Raw genomic sequence first — 26,184 nt, forward strand, 5'->3', positions numbered from 1 at the left:
GGAAGGGGAAGTATATTTTCATGACCAGCTAGATCTTCAGACTTAACATGTCTGGACTTTTATCTGTGGGGAAGATTGAAGGACTTAGTGTACCAAACTCGATCAACCACGCAAGACGCAAGACGACACAATAAATAGTATATCAACAGCTGAGATTGAAGCAGCTGTTATGTCTACGCGCGAAAGATTACGTCTTTGTGTGGACAACGATGGAAAACAATTTGAACATTTAATTTGACATTAAGTTTTAATGATCGAGATATTTTTATGATCTTTCACAAATTTAATTTTAAGTTATAATAAAGTGTGAGCCAATACTATACTTACTTATGTTTATGCGTTTTTATTTATATCTCGAGTTAGACAAAAGCTATCAACATGCGGTTTGCGCCATTTTGTTACAAGTTTAATCCAGTTCCATTATAATTTATAATAAACAGGTGTTTACTTTAAACATTTTGAAGAAATACAAATTTTAATTTTTTCTATTTGAAAGTACCCTCTACCCATGACAATTAAAACTAAATGCAATTGTTTTATAGTAGATATAAATTAAATCATTTACACTCTTTCTAATGACACTAATTTCGTTAAAATCGGTTGATCCAAATCAAAGTTATAGTTATTTATCCACAAATACTTTCCCACTCTCCCCCACCCTTTATTTGAAAAAATAAAAAAAAGTACTTAAACAACTTTGTGCAGAATTTAGGCCTCTTTCTAGTTTACTTATTTAACATTTGGTATAATTTGGCATATTTCACAAAAAAACTGGTTTCTAAATTTTTATTCACAGATTACGCCCCCTAGCGGTTAACCCAGAAACTTATATGTTATTTCCAGCTATTTCTCTTGACCACTTTTACTAAGGATTTTTTTCTCCTAAAGTTATAACATAAATAGTTTCTCATATATAGCCGAGAGATCGGCTTATGGGACCACCCGGTACAATTACCTCGTCATGTCGGATCTATTATAGAGTTTTATTATATTAAAAACATTATTTAATTTATATTCAAATCAATTATTTAAAAATCACTTGCGCTTGAGTGCGAAAAATATCTAGTTGTGATATATAAAAGCCAATATATTAAGATGGACAGGAAATGTAATACGCAGTAACAACAATCACTTTATAAACAAATTGTTGTAGGAAAGACAATAATATCTATAGACTGGTTTAGAAAAAGGTGAAAAGATGCATTTAGAGGGGATCTGGAGAAAATGGGAGTGAGATAATGGGAAATAGGAATGTAGATTGCGGTCATGCTCAATGAAAGCAGCAATTTGACAAGCACACAATGTTTATTAAACTTATTGCTAATAATTGTTAAAAAACTTATTGAGTATAAACTAAAATTTTGCAACAAACACTGTTGTTTTTTAGCATACATAGAGAATTATTTCAAAATATTAATAAATGCAAAACAAATATTTAACCATTAAAATATACTATTAAACAGCACAGGTAAATATGAATAACTATATGAAATGTTTGCGGTTTTTTTCCGGTCAGTTCAATCTATGGTAGACAAATAACGTTTGTGGCAAAATACAATTATAAACTAGATATTGAGATTAAAGTTTTTCATATTTCACCAATAACCCCATTTATTGAAACTCTAAAAACAAATCATTTAAGCTAAAAGCAGCAATAAAATCAACATGTTAATAAACGTCAAGTACAGTCGACTCAAAAATAGCTTACGAAAAATTATTCTGATAGTGGTTTATCTTGTTATTTTAGAAGCGAAATTTCTGGCGTTGTATTACTTTTTTATTTCTCTACAGTAAAATGCTGAGAAGAGCGTCACGGAACTAGCGCCACAAGATGGCGTCGTCACATGTAACGTCATAGGCAAGCGGTCACAGGTACTCTCGATCAATTAAGAACTGCATGAAAATGGCTAACAAAATATAGACATTAAATGAGAAGTAAAAAATTAAAAGTGTACCTATCACTAAAAAATTCGATTCTTACCGATTGTAAAATTTAATAAAAGTCATAATATCATCCAAATAAGAGCATTGAATCATCTGTTTAAATTTTAATAACAATTTTCGTTTTAAAACAATTTCATATAAATACGATTATTATCTTGAATATGTTAATTACTATTTAAATGTGAATAAGCCAAGTTTATTGACGTTTCAATTTCTGGAGTGGAAATACGTATGACCTTACGTCTAGGTTGACCTTTCCCTTCCATGTTGTTGGCTGCTCCAGTGTACACCAAAGTTTTTAAACTGTTTAGTTCAGTTAACATTTATTCCGTATTTATACGTTTGTTTTTGATGTACTGGCGAAAAATCAGAGGCCTACGCCATAGTACCATTGAATCATCCAGAGACAAATTTTTTCTGGAACAATAAATGGCTCCCATCTTTCTGTTGAAAAAATCGATGATTGGTTTAATTTTTATCAGACGATCTGTAGAATTTTGTTGATAATTATTGGTAAAATATAGACATCTCATTATTAATAGACATCTGTCACAACTCATGTGCTCATCCAAGCATTTTATATTAAACATATAGTGACCTTTCCAGTAATCTTATAATCTATTTTACTTTATTGTTTTTGTGTGCAATACTAGTGCTAAGAAAGTTAACGTTTCTTTTAGTCTAACAGGTTTCCATCGTGTAACTCTGGACTTCTCAGTAATTATTTCCGATCAAAAAAGCTCTTCAGCATAACGATTAGTTTCCTCAACAAATAAGTTTACTAGTTCATCATTAACAATAAATCTAAAAAAAAAACAATAGGTTCCTTATTGCCTGGACTTGTTTGTAGAAGTTGCTTTTTTTAGTCAACTGTAACTTTTTAATTTCCCCCGGTATATCGGACCACTGCAAAATACCAGCAATAACATCATTTGTAACCTTCGACTCTTAAATGGATATATCATCAACTGCACCTATAACATTTTTTTTTGTAACAAAGTACCATAAAAATCAATTACCTATATTACCTTCCTCATCATCTGTATGTTCTTCTGGATTTGATTCACCCCAACCGTATTCACCTCAGTCCCGACCACTTATATCAAAAACTGAATAAATATCATCAATATCATCTTCGGAATTCTGCAATATGTTTAAAAGCTCTTCTTCTGTTAAAGGTATTTTACGTTTTTTTTGGTTTTGATGGACCTTATTATTCATATTTAATTCAAGAAAAACTTAAAACGGCTACTCGTTTTAGGAAGGTTATGTTCTAAACAACAAGCTCATAGATTAACAAACACATGCCTCTAATGCTGTTGAAATACTAACGTGTTTATTTTGAATGGGCTTATGGCTCACCAGTGAGCCATACGCATCTGACAAAGGAATAATGCGGCTCACTTGAGAGCCATGCGCAGTCAAATCAGTCTTTATTAAGGTCATGTGTTGTAGAATTCTCGTGTATGTAATTTATAGCCATCATCATCTACTCGAAACGACTAAATATTTCTTTGCGTATTTTATTGGATATGTATTTTCTTTAATTTTCTTCTTTATGCACCATCTCCGTTGTGGAATTTGGCAACTATAGTGAATATTCAGAGCCCATATGCGGCTGCTCTAAAAAGTCAGTTTGATGTGCATTTTCCTTCTGTGATGTAATACGATTTTTCCTGGTTTATCTTATGTTTAATCTTAAAGAGAGTGATTTAACACTAATTGCCAATATTTTGAAAAATATATAAAAATTAACCGGAGGCCGGATAAATGCCATGTAAAACTAAAAAAATTTTTTCTTTTTTTAATACATTTCTCACGAAAAATATAGCATCTGTCATAAAGCTAAAGAACCTAAACATATTTTTAATTAGGGATATCACTTGTCTTATTTTTGTATTAAAAAAAGGAAACAGAGTTATATCCAGCAAGTTTGGATGTGTACACAATTTGTGTTTGTATTATAATGTAGAAACAACATACTGCCAAATTGACTAAATTTTATGTTGCTCTCCTCTAATTAAAGAGGTTTTTAAGGCTTAATTAGTAAAATTATAACCAGTCCAGTTGTGAAATAAGTGACCTAATTTTTTTCATTATCGTTTAATGGAACACTTTTAATCCCATAAGTTATAATCCTAATTTCTTCAGCCAGAAGAATTTTATTCTTTAGTCAATTTATTGGACCACATTATATAAACCTTTTACCATACGAGCAGTCAAAAACAATTTCATTTAAAAATGAGGTCTTATATTAGCTACAAATATGTACAATTCAATTTACCTTGTCCTAGATGTGATCAACATAAAAAGCAATATCATATAGCTAAGCTTATCAGTCTCAAATACACCTTTTAGACCATACTCCATACGACAAAGAGTAACATGGGCATAATGCATACGTCATTCTATTAAACATGACCTTTACCTCCATCGGTAATTTTACATCCCTCATATCCATAATTCAAAAACAACATTTTTAAATCCCATGTTATCATTTTTTAACATCACTAAAGCTTTTGAATCGTTTGGCTGCAGTAATATTATGTATAACTAACACTGTTCCATGGTGCATTGACATTCTGTTTTCGACACCGTTTATAAGTAGCTTGTCAATCAGTTACCAGCTGAAGTCCGTTAAATCTAATATAATATTAAACATCATTCATTTTTAACAACAACATGTACATTTTTTGGTAACTTCAATTTTTGTAAAGGGTTTTACCCTAATATTTTGGTGGCTCAGGCATGTTAACCTATAAGTATAACCATTTTGCTTTTTAACCTTAGTAACATTTCAATCACGTTTGCTTTAATTAAATGATTTATACTTATTTTAGGCTTTTAACCTGATGATGGAATTATTATTTCGAAAACGTTTGTTTTTTTGATGTAGCCCTTTTAAGCGTGTTTTAAATATACCTACATACAAAGATTTAAACCTCTTTTTGTGACACATGGTATACAGCCAGATACAGGAATTTATTTTCCTTGTGGATTTTGGAACACTTTTATTCTTCAAACAAGTATCCATTAAAACGTTTGTTTGTAGTTTCCAGAAACTAATAAAATCGTCTTAAAAGCACAAAGCCCTTATATTATCAGAATTTCTTGTATCTGAAATACAATCTACGCTCAAAGTGGCCAGAACGAAAGATTCGAGCTAACTGTTTGCTATTAACTCAGATTGAAATCGTTTGCCGAAAAGATGTATAGACACATAGGGTTTTTTATCGAATCACACAGCAATTGATTTTTATTAATGGAATGGTTTAGATTCTTAAGAAGCGAAAAACATTGATTTAGATTGTTTCTTTTCATTTACTGTAATTTCATTATAGAAATGTTACAATGTGCCACATGTAAATAATATACTTAGTATAAAAATGTTATAAATTTATAAATTTCAGTTTAACCAACCATTAATAGTTTAAAAGTTAAAAAAACTTTCTTTTTACCAACTTGTAAAAGGAAAATTACAAATCAAAATTATTAAAAGCAAAAAATATCGCAGCATCGTCGTGGATAGTGACAGTATGTATTTTCCCAATTAAAGTATCTATAAATCCGAATTATAGGCAAAGATTTTTATTAAAAATCTTAATATATATAGGTAGAAATCTTGACATATAGACAATATAGACCAATAACTTATTATTTATTATACAAAGTAAATTAACTAATAAATCACAAATACAGAGTTGACGAATAGTCTGGAAATGCTCAATTATCTTTTAAATGGATGGTCTGATTTATATAAAAATAGAGATACACTTATTTTGCAATATAAAGATTTAAAATTTAGAGTCAGGAATACATGAAGCATTTGCAAATAAGCAAGATTGTATTGCAGTTTTTTTTGATATTAATAAAGCTTATGATACTGACTGGCGATACAATATCACATCAAAATTGCATAATTGGAATATCAGAGGCAATATGTTAAAATTTATTTCCAATTTTCTTCATTCTTGCAGCTTCATAGTTCGATCAGACAACGTTAATTCAGATAAAAAAGTTCAAAAGAACGGAGTACCACAAGGATCAGTTATAAGCTCAACCCTTTTTCTAATAGCCATAAACGACATACTTCAACAATGCTCACCGATTGTTAAAGGAAGGTTATACGCTGATGACTTAGTTTTATTCGCCAAAGGAAAAAACTCTACATCTATTCAAAAACATTTACAACAAACAATTAATCAGTTAGAATCATGGTCTAGAATGTAGAATGTAGAATGTAGAAAATGGGGCGGCCAATAGAGCCTGATACACTGCGACCTTTGCAGATCTATTGTGTTTCCCTCTTATTTTAAAGCACTTCATCTAGCTTGGTCCTCTTAATGAGACTCAACAGCCTTGATAGTGGCCTGGTGCTTCCGGTTTTTCCTCTCCGAGTTCTAGAAACCGCATTCGTGCGAGACCTTCGCAATGGCACAGAACGTGTAGAGCGGTTTCCTCTTCTTCCAGACAGAAACGACAGGTGTCCTCTTCTGTCAGGCCTATGAGACTCAGGTGTCTATTGAGTCTACAGTGCCCAGTGAGCAGACCCACTATCATTCTGACAGTCCTGCGCCTGTGCGAAAGTAAGTCTGCTGTAAATTTAGCCGAATGTCCTTTGATGAACTGTTTGGCCTGCCTCTGTCCTGGTGAGTTGTTCCACCACTCAAGAGACTTCTGTTGCACCCATTTGTGTATGGCTGCCCTTTTTATCGTATTTGCGATTCCAAAGAAGGGTTCCGGACCAACCAGTGGCGTAGATGCGCCTTCTCGGGCCAATTCATCGGCCTTCTCGTTGCCACGATGACCCTTATGTCCCGGCACCCAGGCAAGTGTCAACCTGTTTTGACTTCCCACCTGAGAGAGGACATCCAAATAGTTCCATACCAGCCATGAATCGACCTGTACCGAACTGAGAGCCTTTAGAGCCGCTTGACTATCCGAATAGATAACGATGGAGTCGTTATCTACATTTCGGCTGATTAGTTCCATAGCGCACCTGTGTATAGCAGCTAATTCGGCTTGAAATACGGTCGCGTATGTTCCTAGACATACCCGGACTTCCGTCCTTGGTTTTATGCCATATATTCCAGCCCCCGTACCTGTATCCGTTTTGGAGCCGTCCGTATACCATATTGAGTTTGCTGTTAGCGGCGGACCAGTTTCCCAGTCCTCTCTTTTTGGTATTATAATTTGAAAATTTTTGTTAAAACTATACCTCGTAACCATTCGGTCTACAGGCATTCCTAGAACGGGGTCTGCCTTTATGTCCTGGTATAGCCTTAAGTTATCAGCTCCCTGCATCATACTTATTGGAGCTTGGCCTTGGATCAACCGATGTACTGTTGATCTGGCTTCACTCTGTATGTATATATGCAGAGGTGGTAGGTTTAGCAGAACTTCTAGCGCGTCCGTTGGGGCTGTTCTCATGGCTCCGGTAACACTCAAGCATGCAAGCCTTTGTGTGCTACTGAGCAATCGAATCGCCCCGGACTGTTGCGTTTTGTTCCACCACGCCACTGAACCATAAGTTATCATGGGCCTTATAACCCTTGTGTACAACCAGAGGTTCATTTTAGGATTTAACCCCCAATTCTTACCACACATTCGTCTACATGTGTTCAGGGCCATAGTGGCCTTCTGTGTGACTTTCTGAATGTGTGCATTCCATGTCAGCCTCTGGTCGAATATTACACCTAAGTACTTGGCCTGACTTGTGAATGGGATTTCTACTCCCTTGAGCACTAGTGGCTGTAAGCCTTGCAGTGCTCTTTTTCTGGTGAAGGGAACAACAGATGTTTTTTAGGGTTAACCTTCAGGCCTTCTTCCTCACACCAGCTGTCCACAATCCTCAGAGCGACTTGAAGTCTCTCCGAAATTATTTTGGTAAAGCGTCCTCGGACTACAATTACCAAATCGTCCGCATAACCCAGACAGTAAAAACCCTCCCTGGTCAGTGTATTAAGTAGGTCGTCCATAAGCGTAGCCCACAGTAATGGGGATAAAACTCCTCCTTGTGGGCAGCCGCTTCCTGCCTTCGCTTCAATAGTGGCTTCACCTAACGAGGACACAATGATCCTGTTTGTTAAGGTCGCCTTTGTCCACTCGCATATGAAGGCAGGAACTCCTCTTCTTTTAAGCGCGTCCGTTACAGACTCGAAGGAGACGTTATTAAACGCTCCCTCCACGTCCAGAAACGTCGCCACCGCTATCTCCTTGTCATCTAGCGACTTTGAGAGCAGTCTGTTAAGATCATCCAGCGCCAAGTCAGTTGACTTTCCTGGCTGGTATGCATATTGGCGATCGCTAAGTGGATTCTCCATCAGCACGTCGTCCCTAATATACCTGTCTATCAATCTTTCCAGCGTTTTTGCTAGGAAAGAGGATAGACTTATTGGTCTGTATGACTTGGGGGTCTGGTCCATTACCCTACCAACCTTGGGGATATATGTGACTTTCACCCTTCGCCATGCGGTTGGAATATATCTCCATGCCAAACTAGCTTTGAAGATCTTTGTTAGATGCGGGATGATCACATCCTGTCCCTTCTGTAGCAAGGCTGGATAAATCCCGTCCATTCCAGGTGATTTGTATGGCTGGAATTTATTGATGGCCCACCTGACTTTTTCCGGTCTCGTGATGTCGGTAGCTAATTTCCAGTCCGCCTTAGTAGGCCTTCTGGGATGAGCTACCTCTACCGAAGGATTATTGTCAATGGATGAGCTGGGAAAATGTACCTTGGTGAGCATTATTAAGCTTTCCTCCAGGGTTTCTACATACGTTTCGTCCTCTTTCTTCAAGAGGCCGACCTGATTCACAATACCATCCTTAGCCAGGACCTTGTGGATTCTGGAACATGCGGGAGCCTGTTCGACTTCCTCGCAGAACTTTCGCCACGAGTCTCTTTTGGCTTTTCGGATGTCCTTATTATATTGCGTCAGTTTTTCTCTATAAATGGCCCAGTCCTGGTTGAATTTGGCTTTATTGAATAGCCTTCTTACATCTGCCCTAAGCTTTTGTAAGTGTTCATTCCACCAGGGTGTGTTTTTCTTTCCTTTCTTTTCTCTCTCTGGACAATTCTCCTGGTAAGCGGCCAGAACAGCTCCCCTCACCGTTTCGACTGTCAGTTCGAGATCGTCCGTATCTTTTATGGTGCCGATTCCTCCCTCAAGAGACTTCTCGAGTGAGCCTCTATAGCCTTCCCAATCCGTCTCTCTCGGGTTCCTGAACCTTGCCACCATTCGAGTCGAAGTAATTAAATCAAATCGAATGTGCCTATGGTCGGAACATGAAGGTTCCTCTGACACATGCCAATTCTTTATAGTATCGTACGTTTTTTCACTGCAAAGTGTTACATCTAAGACTTCTTTGCGCGTGGCCGTAACGAAGGTAGGTTTATTTCCTATATTGGCTATTTCTAAACCCATGCTTAAGATGAACTGTAGTAAAGACACCTCGACTGTTGATGTTCGTACTCCCCCATGCCAGATGGTGGGCATTGGCATCACATCCCAGTATTAGATGAAGGTTCTCCCTTCGGCTGTAGGTTATAACGTCCTCTACTATGCCTGGGCGGAAGACCTTCTCTCCAGCGAAGTAGGCAGAACAGACCAACCATCTTTTACTACCTTCCTCGGTGGAAGCGGTTAAAATACCTGTAACAAAGTCTCCGGAGCAAAGATCCGGAATCAGTGTACAGTTTACTTCGTTACCATATACAATGCATGCTCGAGGTGTCTCTCCTTTCGCATCGTATAGTAACTTACCTTGTTGCGGCTTCAAGCCTGCAATCTTCCCTCCGTGGAGCCATGGTTCCTGCAGTAGGGCCAAGTCCAGGCCTTCCATGTCAAACCTTCTGCACAAAACCGCCGACGCAGCTTTAGCATGATGAAGGTTGACCTGCAGGACCTTTACTCTGCCTTCCTCTAAACTGAAGGCTAACTTTCGGGTTTTCCCGTGTCCTCTACCCCTTCCATGGGAGCGGCCACCCGCTCAGTGGCTTCTAGCCTTCTGGGCGGGTTTGTAGCACTCCCCTGCAAGTCGGTACGGACTTCTTTCGGGATTATTCCTTCTTTAGCTCCTTCCCTCGACTTATCATCCTTAGGGCGAGCCTTGTGTTTGGTCGAAGTGTTAACCTTCTTTGGCGCTGCTTTAGAGCTTTGCCCCTCTGAAGGTTTTACTTCTTTTCTTTTTTGCTTAGCCTTGACTGCCGAGGTTGCGGCAGTTACGCCTTGCAACCCCGATGGTCCGGCCTCTGCAACCTTCTTAATGTACCCATCATCCTTGACACGGAATTTAATTCTTCCGATGCCAAAGTAAGGACACATTTGAAGTTTGTTGAGTTCCTCAAAGGACTCTTTGTCCATTGAGAGGACCCATACCTGCCCTTTTTCTGCAGGTGTTTTGCCCAAAACGGTCCATATACGGGTGTTGAGCTTTCGGTTGCTGACCCTTAATCGAGTCAGCACACTTTCCGCCCCCAACCTCTTTCCGTCCTCGTCTGGGATGTAGACAGTGCAAGAACACGGCCTCTCGACTTCATTCTCGTCCTTAGCCTGGAGGCTTGCACCTTCCCAAGGCTTCAGAGTGGGAGTAGTGTCCCTGAGCCATTGTGCGCTTGCACTATCCGCGCACGTCATTACCAGGTAACCGGGCTTGAATGTGCTCTTTAGCAGCCTGATTTGCGGCCCTTCTTCTGGCGTTCTCTCCAGAGCCTCCAAGATGGATGTTTGCACTGCCTTAAGCTTTGTGGGTTCCATCCTGACTCCAGGGAAGCCATCACATACTACAGCCACCTTTGCCGAGCAAAGGGCTTGTGTAAAAGTCATTTCTGACTTCCTCGGCCTCTTTTTGGCTTCCGCTGGCGGCGTACTGTGGTCCGACCTTTGTCGCTTCTTTGTAGACTTTTGCGTAGCCATTTCCAGCTTTTGCTCCGCCTTCTCTTTAGACTTAGGGGGATTGTCCTTTTGTCGTCCAAGCACCTTGGTGAGGTTGGCCTTGATCACCGAGCGCTTGGCTTCAATGTAATCCTGGCCTTTTCCCACCAGATCCCTTACTTTCTTCTTGGAGGCCCCGGCCAGCCTGGCCTTAATAACCTCCTCGTCTGTCATTAGATCCACCTCCTCTAGGGAGGTGACTCTGACCGCCTTCCTTTTGGTCGGCTTCGCTATCTGTATAGTAGGGCCTTCAGGGCTTTCTACTACGGGTTGTTCGGGAATATTGGTTTCCATATTATTTTCCATATTGTTCCCACGAGTAGCTAGGGAATTGCAGTCCACTCGAGCAGAGCCCCGCATGCCCGAGTAAGGCTAATTACTGTGAGGTGTCGCCTGGTTCCTTACAGGAATCGCTCTCGACCAACTACGCATGGCCATTCATCCTTCGCCGCGATGTCTTCCAGCTTGAATTGCGGATTTTTTAAAAGCTGGTTTTCTCCATCTGGACTCCTCTGTCTGGGTTACCATTCCATAGCCAAAAGGTCCCCGTTTTTTGGCGCCGGGAATTCGCCATTCATCCTTCCGTGAGGATAAGGACTAGTCGGTGATGCATGCTGAGATGCAGTTGGGCTGGTCTTCTCTTCTAGTGGTATTTATTGGTGTCACCTATTTGGCGTCAGTGACCCCACCAGTGCCTCGCCGACAATTTCCGAGCTACGAGCTTCCTGTTGGGGTGTGAGGGGGCGGGAAGTTGGATAGGGTGAGTCGGCTACTCCTAGATAGTCTGTCGAGGAAGGCTCGAAAAGTGTGTGTGTGTGTGTGTGTGTCAGGATCGAGGGCGGGGTCCCCGCACCGGCAGACGCGTCTAATGCGTGGGACCCCACCGCCGCCGGGTTTTGAAGTTTGGCGACTGAGATTAGAGAAATTTGGAGTAGCCGTAGGGAAGTTGGAAGGGTAAACTAAAAGCTGAAGGCGAAGGCGCCGCAACTGTTCGCCTCAATTGCCACGCCTTTCTTGCGTCCAGCGGCGGTGTCCGGCGGCCACCCGGTGCACAGGCGCTGGACGCTTAGGGACTGTGTTTAGTTTCACTGGTCGTGCTCCCCTCACAATTTCAGGGACCAAGACCAGTTACTCGGCCCTCCCACCAACGTCGAGGAAAAATTACAGTCCCGGGGAGGGATCATGGTCTAGGACTATCGGATTACAATTTTCACCAACAAAAACTAAATGTATTTTATTTACACGAAAAAATAACACTCTAACTCCACATCTAAAGCTATATAATCAAACCCTTAGTTTCACAAATAATATCAGATTTTTAGGTATGGTTTTCGACCAAAAGCTCACCTGGAAAAAACATACAGAAGAACTTAAAAAATCATGCCAAGCAGGACTAAATTTTATGAAAACTATTTCCAGCAAAAACTGGGGAGCAGATCAAAATACACTATTACATGTATATAAATCTTTAATTAGATCCAAACTCGACTGTGGTGCGATAGTTTATTTATCAAGTAAAATATACATCACAAAATAAACTCAAGGAAATCAAACAATTAGTGAAACCGTGGCTCCAACCAACAGCGAATAGACAGGACCAAGTGAGAATAACACGTTTGCGACTAGGACACAGTAACTTTACACATAAACACCTCTTTACGCGAACTGTGCCGCCAATGTGTGAAAATTGTCAAGTAACACTCTCCGTGAAGCATATACTAACTCAGTGCAAAACATATGAAGCAGCAAGAAAGAAGAACACTATACCAAATAATATAAAGGAAGCCCTAGGAAAAAACATGAACATTAAAAACACAATAAGTTATCTTAAAGACTCAGGACTGTATCAATTATTGTAATTTTTTCTAACTTTACCTGTATTATATATTTAGGTCGCTAATAACCCTGGTGGTTACAGCGTAAATAAATAAAAAAAAAGATTTAAAATTTGTTGTTTGTAATTGATCATTAGTCTTGGTATATATATTGCTAAATTAATATTTACCTAGGTAAGTGTTTAAAATATCAGGTGTTTTTAATTTGGCAGTATCCTAAACGATGGTAAAATGCATCGATTACATTTCTCCGTGTTTTTGTTTTAGAATTTCACATGGATTCATAGATAATTTTTTTCATTAGCTCTGCACCACTTGCTTGTTTTGTGTTATAAATTGTACTTAACAAGTATCTCAAGTAAAAATAATCTTTAGGATTCAAATCGGGTGAACGAAGAGGCTCAGGTAAAACGCCAAAAATTTACACCAAAATGAGCTGCAATTCCGTCTTACGATAACCATCTCATTAAAATTGCCTTAAAACGTTTTTTCAGAGCAGGTACAATTTCATTTTCAAGTAGAATTTCATAATTATCGCTTGTTGAATTTCCGTCTGTAAAAACCACCTGAGTACCCACTATACCCCACCTTACATTTAGTTTTGTGGCCTTTAAGTAAGATTTTCACGTATCCAGTGTAGGTTTACTTAAGTAACTCGTTGGTTAAGTAACTTAAATATTGCTTCGTTGGAAAACATTATGTTGCTAGCGAAGTTCTCGTCAGTTACAATTTTATTGACTGTTTTGTTTTTTCATGAAGTAGGCAGGCACGAGATAAACGTAAACATAGTACATATAGAAAAAAAAAATCGGTTGCCTGTAAAGTCGGTTTTACGGGCGAAGATTTTACGTGACAACGTCTTTTTCTCGGTAGAATATTTATTGATATGAATATTATTAAATTGCACAATAGGAACAAGGAATTGAATGAAAATAAGAATTGCACAAATTTTAACTATAGAAATATATTTTGTTTACTAAAACATTGTACATGTAAACTTAAACTTAACTAATTTCTATTTGAGTGATTTTCACCGATTCAACGCGCCTAATTCTCTAGTGCTGCGCGCGCAGCGGACCGATCATGTTTGAGTGGGAGAGAGACGCAAGGCATTCGTCGGTCCGGCGGGCCTCTCTCTCGTTCGGTGACTCATCGTAACAGACGTGAGCGGGCGTTACACTTTTTCATGAGTGACTCCGAGCCGCAACCTAATTTAAGACGTTGTCACGTCAAAATTCCCAAATCTGTCAAAGGCTAATCTATAATCCATCAAAGGATTTTAGTCACTCTTAGTCATATATTCCAAGACAGACAAAAATAAAATTGTAAAACAAACACTACTAAAGACAGACTTAACCGTCCAATATTAAAAAAAAACATTACTATTTGAAGTTGTTATGCCCTAGCCATACTTAAACCGGTACAATATAACTTATACAAAAATTATTACGACTCATCTAGACTTATCTGGGAAAGCCCTACATGTGATTCGTTCTGTGATTAGAAACAGAAATGACGCGGCTCTGTCATATATCGCATATCGCATTATCATCATCATAAGTGGCTCGACAATCCGTTTTGGATCTTGGCCTGCTCACAAAGAAGTAGCCACTCCTGTCGATTCCTGGCAACTTCCCTCCATCTTCTGACCCTTAGAATCTGTAGGTCTTCTTCCACATTATCAATCAATCTCTTTCGTGATCGTCCTCTGCTTCTTGTGCCCTCTGGTTTTGAAAATGTAAATCTCTTCATATATTCGTGATCTGACATCCTAGCAATATGTACAGCCCATATAAGTATCGGCACTTTAACGAATTTCAAAATATCTTAATCGGTGTATAACTGATATAGTTTAAAGTTGTACCTTCGACGTCATAGCCCATTATCATTTACGGTCCTAAAATTCTTTCTAGGGATTTTTTTCTCAAAAATATCAAGAAGTCTTTCATCATTTTGAGATAAGGTCCACGTTTCAGCCCCATATATCAAAACCGGTTTTATTAAGGTCTTGTATATTATTATATTGATCTTTACTGCACATTTTATATTTTTATTTTTTAACGCGAAGAGTTCTGTTTGCTATTGCTATGCGTTTTTTATTTCGTCGCTTATCGCTTTTGTTGCGTTTACTAGCGATCCAAGAAATGTAAATTATTTGACTTGCTTAAAGGTATAGTTGTTAATTTGAATTCTCTGTTGGATAGTTCGGGGGTTTTTAGAAACCAACATCATTCATTCTAATATTTGTCTAATAATGGTCTAAGACAGCGCATCCCCCTGTCTTAGACCATTATTAATTTCAAAGAACGTAGAGTTTTCTCTACTGTAGAGAAATAGAGGGGGTTCTATTTATCCCATTATGACCCAAGTTATTTTTTTTTGTAATTAATTAAAAAAACTAATATATTGTTATTAAAAATGTATAATAATAGACAAATTAACAATTTTTTAACCCAAAAACTTATTAACTCACAAAAAATATGTGTAACATAAATGTAACGCTAGGTCATTATGGTACCGTACCTAAAATAAAATAAATTCTTAAGAAACATAATGAAATTTATATTATAACTAAATGTCTTCATATGAAAATTATAATTGCAATCAATACACATGCCGACATCACATTTGCTACACATTGTTCGAGTACTACTGCTATACCCCTGTCCTGCACAACGACGTCTTTTGTTGTTAGGTATAAATATTAATATATAGCTATATAACAAAGTCCGATATCTATCCAGGGAATTTAAACCAATCACACAAACAATAATGGATCAAAACCAACATATTATAAATGACGAGAAAGGGATTGCGGAGGTATGGAGAAAATATTGCCAAAGTCTATATGCAGTTGATCCCCAGAATGCAAATCACGATAAGTTCACTACAGAGAGAGAACCAAACATTTTAAAGTCAGAGGTAGAAAAGGCAATCAAAAAGTTGAAAAATAAAAAAACCTCCTGGCGCAGACCAGATTACCGCAGAAGTTTTAAAAGAGACTGAAGATGTCGGAGTAAATGTTATGCATATGATCTGCAAAAAGGTTTGGGAAACCGGAGAGTGGCCCAACGACTGAACAACATCCACTTTCATCCCTATATTCAAAAAAGGAACTCCGGCTAGATTGCAGCAACTACAGAACGGTAACCTTAATATCCCATGCAAGCAAGGTTCTACTTCATGTAATACATGAAAGACTAAAAGCTTTTTTATTGCCTCAGATATCAGAAGAACAAGCGGGATTTGCCCAGGAAAAGGCGCAAGAGAACACATCCTGTCAGACAACCAATCGAAAAAACTCGTGAATTCAATACTCCTATGCTTATGTGCTTTGTGGATTACACAAAGGCCTTCGATAAACTGAAATGGCAGCAGCTATGGTTCATATTAGCGGAAATGGAAACACCCCACCACTTAACTCAACTAATCAGCAGTCTATATAAAAATAATAAGTGCACAGTAAAAATAACAACACCCATTCCGATCATTTAAGAACAGAGGCAGGTGTCAGGCAGAGATGCATAATCTCGCCAACTCTGTTTAATATCTACAGCGAACACATTATGCGAAAGGTGCTAGACGGATGAAAACTAAGGGTTAACCAAGGGTTACATGAAGCCAAACAACTAGCCCAGAACAGAGAAGGATGGAGAGAAATCGTAAAAAAAATGTAAAGGTCTGATGGTGTCACCACATCCCAAAAGGGATTAGGACTGAGGAGAAGGATAAATATTAAACAGGTGATTGTTTCCATTGTACCTTAGATTGTCTAAGATTCTATTAGGCGAGACACTTAATTTCGAAGAACTGGGTCTTCCTCTATGCTTTGAAGCATTTGTATATTTTTTAAGATATGACTGTGCAATACATCTTCTGAAATCTTATTGGAAAATCTTGAGGTAGTGGTGCTTGTAGTGCATCCAGCTGTTACTAATACTTGCATCAATAAGCCATGTGAAGATACACCACCACCACTTCTTTCTATATGTAGAGATGTTTTGGTCTATTAAATCCATTTCTCCCATAATATTGTTATATTTGGCAATGATTTGGGGTCTTTGAATTTGCACATATTTTTTTTTTCTTGTTTGCCATATCTACGCACAGTTCCCACATGCGCAGCACTATAAGCTGTAGATGCAGCAGTCACAAAGTCATTGTCTACCCACTTTATGAAAAAATTCCATAATCGCTGTCAATACATGAAGCAAAACTACCACGGTCCAAATTTTTCACTTCTTTTTTTCTCGGTATTGGACATTTTAGGAATTCTTTCATCCCTAAAGGTTCCCGTAATATTACATTCTTTTAAGTACAAGTAGTTAAATACGTTTATATTAGTGAAAAGTTTATCCATATAGAAATGATAAGGATATTCTTTATGTGGTATCTGCTCCAATATTTTTATCGGCGGAGTAGAAGGTTTTCCAAAGGTTTCCCTAACTGTGGTGTGTATATCTTTTTGTTTGCCTTGGTAAAATTCAAAATCTAGAAGATATCCATTGTAGGAATTGAGCGCCCACATCTTAAAACCAAAACTAATATTCTCAAGCGGTCAGAGTTTAAAGAGTTTGCGATTAGCATCTTTGGAGTTATTTGCTCAGTGTATAAATCGCATTATCTAAGTGAATCTTTCCCGTCTCATGGCATTATAAACTGCTTCATTTCGAATGCCAGGCTGGCTGTCCCAAAAATGTCGCTTGCTAGGTTTGCAATCGTATCCACTCACGATTAGAAAGGCAATGAAACATCGAATTTTTCCCCGTAATTTGAGGATCTGGATAGTTTTTAAAAATGGCATACCTTCTTGTTTCTGTTACTAACATCTGGATAATATTATCATCTAACATTTTTTTAAACAGAGCAACAGGATATTCGATATCTTTTTTATTACTTTGCACAGGAAAAAGTCGTGCATGTGAGAAAACAAAATGGCAATTCTAGTTTTAGTTGATTTTACTGTTAAGCTTAATTTTTTTTTGGGATATAGTCCCTCTCTTCCTGGTTTTCAAAATTCTCATTTTCTATAGTTTCTCCGTCTGTATTTTGTTCGGATGCATCATCTGAAAGAGCTTCGTCATCATCACCATCTTTATATTTTTTAAATCTAATTTCCAAAAATATTTAACGCGGAGTCAAACCCGGAAAACAACTGAAACCAAATATATATATATATATATATATATATATATATATATATATATATATATATATATATATATATATAATAAAAGCGTAGGCAAATATATTATACAATAATTATTAATCTAGTTAACCTAATTGGATTTTTCTTTGTTTCAGAATAATTCCCTCGCTTAACGCCATGACACAGTATTCGCATAACGACACTAAATTTCAAGTAGCCTGATCATTAACCTATTCGCCAATGGAAAAATGAAAACTGAAGACGATCAGGACAACTTCATTTTATCGACAATAAACAGCATTAATCTAAGCCTATCCAATGAAACTCAGCTCGGCAACGATTCGAAGACGGACCTTTGGAGTCAGCCTAATTTTCGCGAAATTTCCGTGTATTGTGTATTTTTCGTGGTTGCCGCTGTAGGTAATCTGACAGTGTTAATATCGTTGTATCGTTCGAGACATCGGAAGTCCAGGATCAGCTTAATGATTACGCATCTAGCAATTGCTGACTTAATTGTCACCTTTATTATGATTCCACTGGAGGTAAGTAGATCATATTTTGAAGTTGTTTTTTAACTTATTTTTTTGGCAAGCGATAGGTTTAGAAACAAGTAAATAAACAGCGTACATCGTACGTTAGTTTTTATTTTAGTCCTTATTTAAATTTTAAAAAGAAAAAAATGTAAAGTATATTTTTAAAATTAGGAACAAATTTCATTGAAAACTGAAAGTGTTTAAATGATATTAAAGATATTACGATAAATATTTCATCATATTCTGCTTTATTCAATCGCTTGTAGCGAAATACTGTGCTAGTCAAAAATATTTTCCCCCCTTAGTATCTTTTGAACAGCTTTTGTTACAATAGTGAAATTTGGAGTGAGGTAATAAACAAACCTAAGCTTCTCAACTGGTCATAACAGGTGACGTAATAGTGACAGATGACGTTACAGCGCCACTGTAACAGATAATTTTAAATGAGACCTCATGGCAAGTGATACCTCGTTTGAAAGGTATTGAAAATAGTAATAATAATTTATTATTATTATTATTAATATTATTATACATAAGCGAGGGCAGAGGAACTAAGTCCCTATTATGCCCAAAAACAAAGAAATTTCATTAATAACCTACTAGTAAAAAAAAAACAAAAATTACAAATAAAAGAAATAAAATTACAATTTTTGGTTTACAAGAAAAACAATATTTTAACTATAATGTAAAACGGTCAAGTCTGTTTTTGAACGAATTGGTAGAGGGAGCAGAGACAATGTTATCGTTAAGGTTATTCCAGCACTCAAAAACTCTATTTGGTAAAAAGTTCTGCCTTGATCTAGTAGAAAAATTTTCTTTCTTTAGTTTGAACTGATGACCTCTAAGGCGTTCATCTTGAGTAATGATAAAAATGTCATCGAGATTTCCAAAATTGAATTTTAATATTTTAAAAGTTTTAATTAAGTCTCCACGTTGTCGGCGAAGGTCAAAGTAAGTTAGGTTAGCCATACTACGTCTTTCTGCATAGGAAGGTCTTCTCGGTCCCAAAGAAATTCGGGTGACTTTTCTTTGGACGTTTTCCAACATAGTCTTGTCTCGAACCAGATAAGGATACCACGTTGGTCCAGCATATTCAAGTATGGGTCTTACGTAAAGAGTGTAAAGTTTACAGAATGATTGCATTAAAACTCTCGAAAAACACCTCCGAATAAGATACAGTCTGGAGTTCGTACGTTTACAAATAGAGGTAATATGGTCGGACCAAGTTAGGCTGCTGTTTATGATAACACCAAGATCGTTATACGAAAACACTGAATCTAACGGCTACCCGTTAACAAAGTACGGCACAAGTAGGTTATTTTTGCCAATTTGAAGCACTACAAATTTTTCGGCGTTTAAGGGTAGTAACCACTGGGAACACCAAGTTAAAATAGAGTCCAAGTCCATTTGGAGTGTTAGCTGGTTTGTGATTGGATTGTCATATATTTTTGTGTCATCAGCGTAGAACGATATTTTACTTGAGACATAATAAGGAACATCGCTGGTGTAAACTGTAAACAGCAGAGGTCCAAGGACGGAACCCTGAGGCACTCCACTTTCCACTAACCTGTCCTGTGAGAAAGATTCGCCAACTCTAACTTTGTAATATTGATCTGTCAGAAAATCATCTATCCAACGAAGTAAAGTACCGCGAACTCCGAAATGTTCTAGCTTATGTAGAAGTCTGCGCTTAGGTGCACGGTCAAAGGCTTTAGAGAAATCTAGATAAACAACGTCGACCGGCTGCGAACTGTTAAGGGATGACGTCCAGTCGTTAACACAATGTAAGAGGTTGGTTAGAGTAGAGCGACCAGAGACAAATCCATGTTGTTGTGTTGGAATAACATGTTCCTGGAGAAGGAATTTGGTCATCTCCTCGGAGATAATGGCTTCCATAACTTTGGCAACTACTGGCAGCAAGCTAATAGGACGATAATTGTTGGGATCGAGTTTGTTGCCTTTTTAAAAAATAGGGGTAACAGAAGCTAATTTCCAACTAGGGGGTAAGGAGTTCTGGATGAAAGAAGTTTGCATAATTAACGTAAGGGTATTGCAAGCGTGTCTGCGTACCTTTTTAACAGTTTTGGTGTTAAACTATCTAAACCGGGTGAAGCGGCTGTGCGAAGTTTAATTAAGTGTTGTTTGACATGATCCACTGTGAATTCAACTTGCTGTAAGGATGCGCCGACACGATTACAGTTAATAGCAGGTAGATAACCATCATTCGATTCTTTAGTAAAAACCTGTGAAAATGCTAAAGAGAGAGTTTCGGAAGATTCTTTGTCAGAAGAGCATAAAGTCTGGTTGAATTTTTGAAGTAGAGGAATGGAAACTTTAGATGTCATGGAGAAACGTATGTATTTGTAGACTTTTTTAATGTTGCCGCTTTCGATAACATTTGCTTCAAAATTTTGTCTTAGGGTTTTTAGAGATGTTTTTAAGTTATTTGAAAATCTGCGGTGGCTTTGGAAATCACTAAGAAGCCCGGTGTGTTTAAATTTTCGCCATAGATGTCGTTTGTGGTTAATTTGTTTAATTGCTGTTCGATTTATCCAGGGTTTAAGGTTGTTTTTATAACTCTTACGGAAAGTGGTATTTGTAGAAATTATATTGTGGACTTTATCGAGAAATGCAGTCCACATTAATGAAGGGTCGTTTAAGTTTGCAAAAAATAAATGCCAGTCGATTTGAGAGAGTTTAATGTCCACTTCAGAAAAGTCGGTAGTAGCATATGTTACAATATTATTTTTGCGGGGTAATATTTGATTGAACTGAATGTGAGCCGTTATAACTGCATGATCTGACTTTCCTATAGGAGAACTGATGTCGAGAGATGAAATCAGCTGTTCGTCATTAATAAGCACTAGATCTAAAGTAGAAGGTTGGTTATTATTTCCTAATCTAGTAAGTTCTGTAATGAGTTGTATCAGGTTTGAATTTACTACAAAGCTTTTAAATAAATTATGAGCGTTTTCGGCGTCAGATAATGAAGTTATTGGCCAGGTAATCTCTGGGAAGTTAAAATCTCCAGTAATGATAAGATTATCAAGAGATGATAGTTCTTCAAGTTTTGTGAAGAAAACATTATCGTGTGCAAGTAGTGTAGTAGGTGAACGATATATACATACTAAATTAAGGCAAAAAGAATTTTTAGTAATAGATAAGTAAATTGCATCTATTCCAGTAATATCTATTAGCTTAATGTTAATTTTGAAAGTTGTGGTAATAATATTAGATAAGTAAATGCATACATTCGGCAATACAAATAATGTCAGGTTTAAGAAGTTGCACTGTGCATACAAGTTCGTCAAACTTAGCGGAAAGTGAACCTAAATTAGTATATAGAAATAGCCAGTCATTAAATTTGTCGGTAGAAAAATTATAAACGAAATTTCGTGATTCTGGGAGAGCTATTGATGTATTTAATAGTTAAATCATGTTCACCGTTATTTTTACGAGTTTCTAGCTCACTTCGGAGTTCTTTTAAACGTACTTGTTAGATGGGCGTCTTGTCGTCAATTATTGAGAATTTTTCCGTGGCTTTGTTCTCCAGAAGTTTGGCTTTATTTATCAGAATATCTTTAACGTGGTATTCCGAACCCATTACTAACTTTATCATTTACACCAAAAAAGTGTAAAAAAATCGATTGCACTTTCACAGTGAACATTATTTCGATTTGAAAGTGAGATATTTTCTTGATGATGAAATCACCTCTTTTCACCTATTTCTTCACCTATTTTCTTGATGATGAAATCACCTCTTTTCCAGTCGTTTTGTCTATTGGATTTATTCGCTCTTTTATTCGATTGACCCACATTTATTAGAAGTTCATTATCGCTCGTCGAGAACATATCTTCAGCGTCTTGTGTCTCACATTGTGAAATAAGAGTTGCCTCAGCTGGTGCGTTCAGTATCTTTGATGAAAACTTATCAGAAAAATCATTGAAATTCACATCATCCGATAATTCAGAATGTCCATCAGAATCTTCCGCTGGAGGATAAATGTATATGCAGAATCAAACTGCTTCTCATTTAGATCATCAATAAGATTTTTCAGAGTATCAGCTGAACAACTAGTTTGCTTTCCATAAAATGTTTTCACATCCATAATTCCAAACTAAAAAGAAAAACCTCAATTAGCAACATATACAGCCAAGTTCCATTTTTTGAAACATACAAAAACTAGAGGTTACTCTGTTTATTCAATTTGAGATTAAACGATACAGATATATTGTATAGGCATATAATATTACCAAACTTATCCCGATCGCAATATTTCACAACAGAAAATAGATATAATCAAACTAGAAGTTATACAACTGCACCTTCCTTGAAATTTTGATATGAATCACAACACAAAAGCCACTTATACGAAATCACTAAGTAAATTCAGTACGCACGTGTTGTTTTGACACTACCGAAAACAAATAGTTTATCAGAGTTAAGACCAACAGTGACATCTTGTAACCAGCAGCGAAACCAACAATTGTTCCAGATTTGGAACATGGCAGCGAATGGGTTAATTAACTAATATTTAACGTTTTGATTTCCACTATTTAACCTTGTTTATTGTACAAATTATGTAAAAATGTGTATACACATTTTGTACAAAAAAACGTTTTTTGAGAACGATTTCCGGAGTGAAGTGTATTTATTTCTCTAGTAAGTGTATGTTAAGCTTACCCAGTGACGTATAATAAATATATGGTATACGTCATTGATCTTACCTCTTACCTTACAATTAACACATTGGTCGCCACGTGACCCTTATGGGGATCATAGTCTCTTATAGTCTGGTGCATGTGACCCCTATGGGGATCACACTGCCATTTGAACTTGGGTACATGTGATACGGGCCCCATTCGTATGGCCCCATGGAGGCCATACGACACTGTTGTAATTCTGTACATGTGGCTCGTATTGGGATCACGTTTCAATGTATTTCTTATGGAGAAAATGTTGCCGTGGTACCAGGCTACACCTTGGTCTACTTGGTTTTCTGATAGCATGTGTATTAAGCATACAATGGTCTACATCATTTTGGAAGGAAAATATGAATAATTTAGTCAAGATAATGCAGTTAATTGTTTTTTATTATGGACAAAATAAAGAATCATACAATTTACAAAAAAAAAACTATGAAAATCGAACTAACAAAACTAACAATACAATGCTTATAATAAAACTAAACACTTCTTAGCACAGTCAATTCATGCATGTGACCTAATTTAAGGATGTTTTTCATTGAAACAAGAAAGGCAGAAGAATTTGTCACAAGATGAACATTTGGTGATGACTTTTTTGGTGTGAGCTGCAGCATATTTACGATTTCGTTCACGCTTAAGACGTTTATAGCAACCAGTGCACCTCCTCTTTACTTTTTGATAAAGTCCCTCAACAGCTTGCAATCTATGTTCTCTGGCAGGTAGTGGGGCTGGTGTAAGGGGTGCTTCTTCGGTAGGATAGAGAAGTTCTTCGGCAACCTTATGCCTGAAATCCGTCACACTAAGCTTATTATTCGGATTGTTTGCATTGTACATAACAAATGCATTTACCATGGTTGTGCCTAGTATGCAATCCAAAATGAGACGGCGGTACCATTTGAGAGTTCTCCTCAAGCACGGAGAGTAGGCATTCATCTGGTCAGAGAGATCGATAAACGCTTTTGATTTATTGTAGCTTACCACGATTTCTGGTTTCATGATTGCAGCTCCGTGTCGTCGCGTGACTTCAACCATTGAATCTGTGTGACATGTGCTGAGCACTAACACATCCCTCTTATCTTTCCATTTACAAACGGTTACTCCATGGTTTGACTGCTGAGCTTTGATCTCGCCTTTATTTAGTCTAGAACCCACCACTGCAGCAGGATTGCCTTTTCGGTTAGACCGCAATGTTCCCGTAAGATGAGTATTTCTCATGAGCAGTCTGGCTGCCAGATTGACACTGGTATACCAATTATCAGTTGTCAAATACCTCCCAGAATCAAGCAAAGGGGCCATCAAATCAAAAACAACACTATCAGATACGTTTCCTGTCCTTTCTAGATCTCTCCCAGTATAGACTTTATAACCGTATGTGTATCCACCGGCCGCACAAAGTTTAAACACTTTGATCCCATAGCGATGTCGTTTATTTGGGATGTACTGGCGAAAATGAAGCCGGCCTCTCCACGGTATATTACTCTCATCAATGCAGACATGTTTCCCAGGAACATACGCGTTTTGGAAGGAATTTTTTATGATATTGAGAATAGATGAGATTTTATGTAAACGATCATTGGGCTGCCGGTCGTTGTCATCCGCGAAATGTAGCATTCTCATTAAAATTTCAAATCTATTTCTCGACATGACCTTGCAAACTTGATTCTGGAAAAGTCTGTTTGTTGACCAGTACCAATTGATTTTACTGTACTTACAAAGTCCCATCCATAACAGAAGTCCAAGTAGTGTTTTTATTTCACTCACAGTTGTGTTTTTCCATGCATTTAGTCTAGAGGTACTATTTGGATTGGATCCCAATACTTTTTCAGCATATTTATTGGTCTCTGTTACAATAATATCCAGAACGACGTTGGAAATGAAGTGTACAAAGTATGCAGCTGGGTGCCGACCTTGAAGTTCCAACAAGATATTATTTTTGAATCCAACATTTTCCCCAGGAGTGAATTCAAAGTATGGTGGGTCATTCTCAACAGGCCCCCAGGTGAAAGTCAAGGCTTCTTGTTCATGAGCAACTGGTTCTGCCGCTAGTTCTTCATCTTGTGCAAATTCTGGCTCCTTTGCGAGCTGTTCAACTCGGGAATGAGCTGGTTTCTGTGTGAACTGTTCAACTCTTGAAGGACCTGGTTTCTGTGCGAACTGTTCAAGTCGCAAAGGACCTGGTTTCTGTGCGAACTGTTCAACTCGTGAAGGACCTGGTTCCTGCACAAGCTCTTCAAGTCTTCTTATTTTTGATTTTGAACCAGTATATTCATCGTTACTTGTGTCTTCTCCACTAGAGTCATTACTATCACTATTAGGTTGAATGTTAAAATCCGGATCTGCATCTGAATCGTCTATAGGTTCAAGACTATCATCACTTTCCTCAATTAACCTCTCGAGTTCTTCCTGTGTCAACGGTTTTGATCTGTTAGATTTTCTAGACATTTTACGGAATTATTTTAGATATTAGATAACTTTAAATGTTTATAGCTGTATTTAGATTAACGAATTGTTTCCTGTGATCACTCCCTAAAACAAGAGAAACATAATGACATCAAAAGCACATACATAGGGGAAAGTGAGGCAAAATGGTCCCTCTAACTATTTTTTAGGCTACACATAACAAAAAACGAAATAATTAAGTTGTAGACTGTTGTAGTTGTATACCAAATTTAGACTAGTTAGTTTATACTAAACTAGACTTTATATATTAAATGTTGTAGACCAAGGATTTTTGAATAACCTGTTGCCTAAAAAAATAACGATAATTTGCTGACATCTCTTTTATGAATAAAGTAGTCTACTTTTAGTTCATTTACCAATACATTTTGATTTTTGGCACTCCTTTTTAAAGTACTCAAGGGTAGATTATAAAGCCTAGCAGCTCTTTTAAAAGACATACTGTTAGAAATATTTTCCAAAGCAAATTTCATAGAATTTGGATCCAATTGCTGTCTTGTCGTCTTCCGAATATAAGTTCTAACCATTATTTTTGTAAAGAAAATATAACTACATTTGATTGTTATAAAAAATATTACTATAGGCTAAGCAAGGGTAAAATGGTCCCGGGGTCATTTTGCCTC

The 26,184-nt window shown here is 37.2% G+C and overlaps 1 protein-coding gene across 1 annotated transcript in view; it reads left to right on the forward strand.

Moving 5' to 3' along the window:
- Positions 1-26,184, forward strand: part of LOC140435780 (adipokinetic hormone/corazonin-related peptide receptor variant I-like) — a 378,597-nt gene that overhangs the window by 178,619 nt on the left and 173,794 nt on the right. Inside the window, exon 2 of the mRNA XM_072524516.1 lies at positions 18,020-18,406. Within this exon, the coding sequence (XP_072380617.1) occupies positions 18,113-18,406 (294 nt within the window). The 5' untranslated portion in view covers positions 18,020-18,112. The remainder of the gene's footprint in view (positions 1-18,019; positions 18,407-26,184) is intronic.

Source organism: Diabrotica undecimpunctata, chromosome 1 (genome assembly GCF_040954645.1).
Source record: "Diabrotica undecimpunctata isolate CICGRU chromosome 1, icDiaUnde3, whole genome shotgun sequence".
Classification (NCBI taxonomy): domain Eukaryota; kingdom Metazoa; phylum Arthropoda; class Insecta; order Coleoptera; family Chrysomelidae; genus Diabrotica; species Diabrotica undecimpunctata.